The sequence below is a fragment of the Corvus brachyrhynchos genome, unplaced genomic scaffold (genome assembly GCF_000691975.1).
Source record: "Corvus brachyrhynchos isolate BGI_N302 unplaced genomic scaffold, ASM69197v1 scaffold342, whole genome shotgun sequence".
Lineage (NCBI taxonomy): Eukaryota > Metazoa > Chordata > Aves > Passeriformes > Corvidae > Corvus > Corvus brachyrhynchos.
This window is the reverse complement of record NW_008236630.1, coordinates 57685-60033: the sequence shown is the minus strand read 5'-3', so window position 1 is coordinate 60033 and position 2349 is coordinate 57685. Positions and strand designations below refer to the sequence as shown.

General features: G+C 49.3%; 1 protein-coding gene across 1 annotated transcript in view; it reads left to right on the top strand.

Moving 5' to 3' along the window:
• The window catches only part of TIA1 (TIA1 cytotoxic granule-associated RNA binding protein), a gene marked incomplete at its 5' end in the record, with an annotated part of 16909 nt that overhangs the window by 2206 nt on the left and 12354 nt on the right, over positions 1-2349 (top strand). The window contains one exon of the mRNA XM_017726653.1: positions 669-723. Within this exon, the coding sequence (XP_017582142.1) occupies positions 669-723 (55 nt within the window). The remainder of the gene's footprint in view (positions 1-668; positions 724-2349) is intronic.

Below are 2349 nucleotides of genomic sequence, written 5' to 3'. Positions count from 1 at the left end.
GGGAGCAGGAGTTCAGGGGCCTGGGAGGAGTTCAGAGGGAGCTGGGGATGTGGAACTTGGAGAAAAATCTCAGAATTCCAGAGTGGGTGGGGTTGGAAGGCACCTCCGGAGATGATCCCGTCCTGAAGTCCATTCAGAGCAGGGTGCACAGGGTCGTGTCCAGGCAGGGTTTTGGTGTCTGCAGGGAAGGAGATGCCACAGCCTCTTCCAGGCCTCAAAGGAAAGTTTTCCCTCATATTTTCCTTCTTGTTTTCCTCATATTGAGGTGGAACTTCCCATGTTTCAGTCCTTGCCCCTTACCCTGTCACTGGGCACCACTGATAAGGGTCTGTCCCCATCCTCTTCGTGCTCACCCCAAAGACATTTGGAAGCCATTCCCTGTGTCCTGTCCCTCCATGCCTTGTCCCCAGTCCCTCTCCAGCTCTCCTGGAGCCCCTTTAGGCCCTGCAAGGGGTTCTGAGCCCTCTCTGGATCCCTCCCTTCTCCAGGTGAACACCCCCCAGCCCCTGTTAATTTAAGAACAAACCCTCTCCCTAGAAAAACATCTTAAACTTGAGTTTTAACCCCAGCCTTGCACCTGGGGGGACCCTGTAAAGCCAGAATTAAGCACTGGATGTGTCTGACCTTTTTGGGATTTACCAAACCTGATGTGTCATTCCCATTTGCAGGAGGTCAAAGTGAACTGGGCCACCACCCCCAGCAGCCAGAAGAAAGACACCAGCAGTAAGTGTTGATTGGTTAAATCCCAATATCCACGGACAAAAGCCCCTCTAATTAAAGTTAGGCAGTGGGGTGTTTATCCAGGCACTGGCAGGTGGCATGGCAGCAGCATGGGACATGCCAGCCAAGTGCCAGGTTCTCTGTTCTCTGGTTGTTACTCACTCCAGGTTTGTGTGGCCCCGGCACCTCCCTTTATATGCAAATGAGGTCGTTACCTCAGTTTCTCTCTCAAATTGGGTCACTGCTCCTGAAGGATGAAGTCAGGAACGTCTTCCTCACCGTGACCTTTTTACCTCCTTGCCTTCATGACCTCTTGGCACAGCCCAAGATCTCCTACTTTTAATTAATTGTTACGAGCCCCGGGTGCTGTTCTTGGTTCTGTTGGTTGCAGTTTGTTTGGATGAGAGTTCATTCATTCTGTTTCCTTCTAGAAACAAAACTTAAAAATATCATGGCAAATAATACATCACTTGGCTCTAGCTTAGGCATCTAATAGTCATTAACTTTATCTTTTGTTTTTCTACTTTGTGTCTTAATTAATGCCAATTTCTTCTCTTAGCTAAAATTTCAACCTTTTAAAACCTTGGCTCAATGTCACCTGTGCCCCGAGCTGTGCAAGTTCTTAAACAGAAATGCACCACACAGAGCTCTGTGGGAATGGTTTTGATTGGAATCCTAATTATTTATTGTGTTTGTGTTAATTAAACTTCAGGGCAAATCTGATCTTTGCCATCAGGTTCGCACAGTGTTCGCAAGGTAATTAATTGTTTCTTCTTCAACATCAAATAGTGGATCTCCAGGGTGGTCCCTGAAGCTAAGTTTGGGGGGTTTTGGTTTGTTTTCCATTTATTTTTTTATGGAAAGACTTCCCTTTCATTTCCCTGTAGCATCAGGAAGGGATTTGGTGTCCAGAGTTTTGGGTTGGTGCAAATCCGTGGCTGTTTGGTACCGGGGCAGTTGTGATTTAAACCCCAAAGGCTCGTTCTGTGCTTTTGAGGCACATTCAGCATCTCCCAGCAGGGCTGCTGCTCCTTGGCAGCATCCAGGCTCCTTCCAAAACAGCTTCCATCACTCCCAACTATTTCTGTGCAGAAAATCTTGGGATTTCAGGCTGATGGGGCTAAACCCTGTCAGTGCCCGAGCAGAGTGGAGAGGTTGGTGCCTGGTGTGGCACAGCTCAATCTGTGCCACACACTGTAGGACTGGGATGGAAAACTCCTCGGATTCAGGCCTTTTGTGCCTGTTTTCATCAGGAAGGGATCCCTCTTTCCATCCTGACACCTTCAGTCCTGGCTCACTGCAGCTGCCCCATCCCTGGCAGTGTCCCAGGCCAGGCTGGAGCACCCTGGGACAGTGGGAGGTGTCCCTGCCCATGGCAGGGGTGGCACTGGATGGGTTTAAATCCCTTCCCACCCCACCATTGCAGGATTCCACATCACAGCTTAATGCTGGCCCAGGGAGACAGAGAGATTTTCCTGGGGACTGGGCGCACCAAGTGTAAATAATCTCAGATTTGTGCAGTAAATGCTGGAAGGCCTTAAAAGCAGATTGTAAAATTCGAGATCCAAATGTGTGTCCTTCAAATCACGGGCTTGTGGCACTGCCAAGCGCAGGGGCTGTCCGGAACAG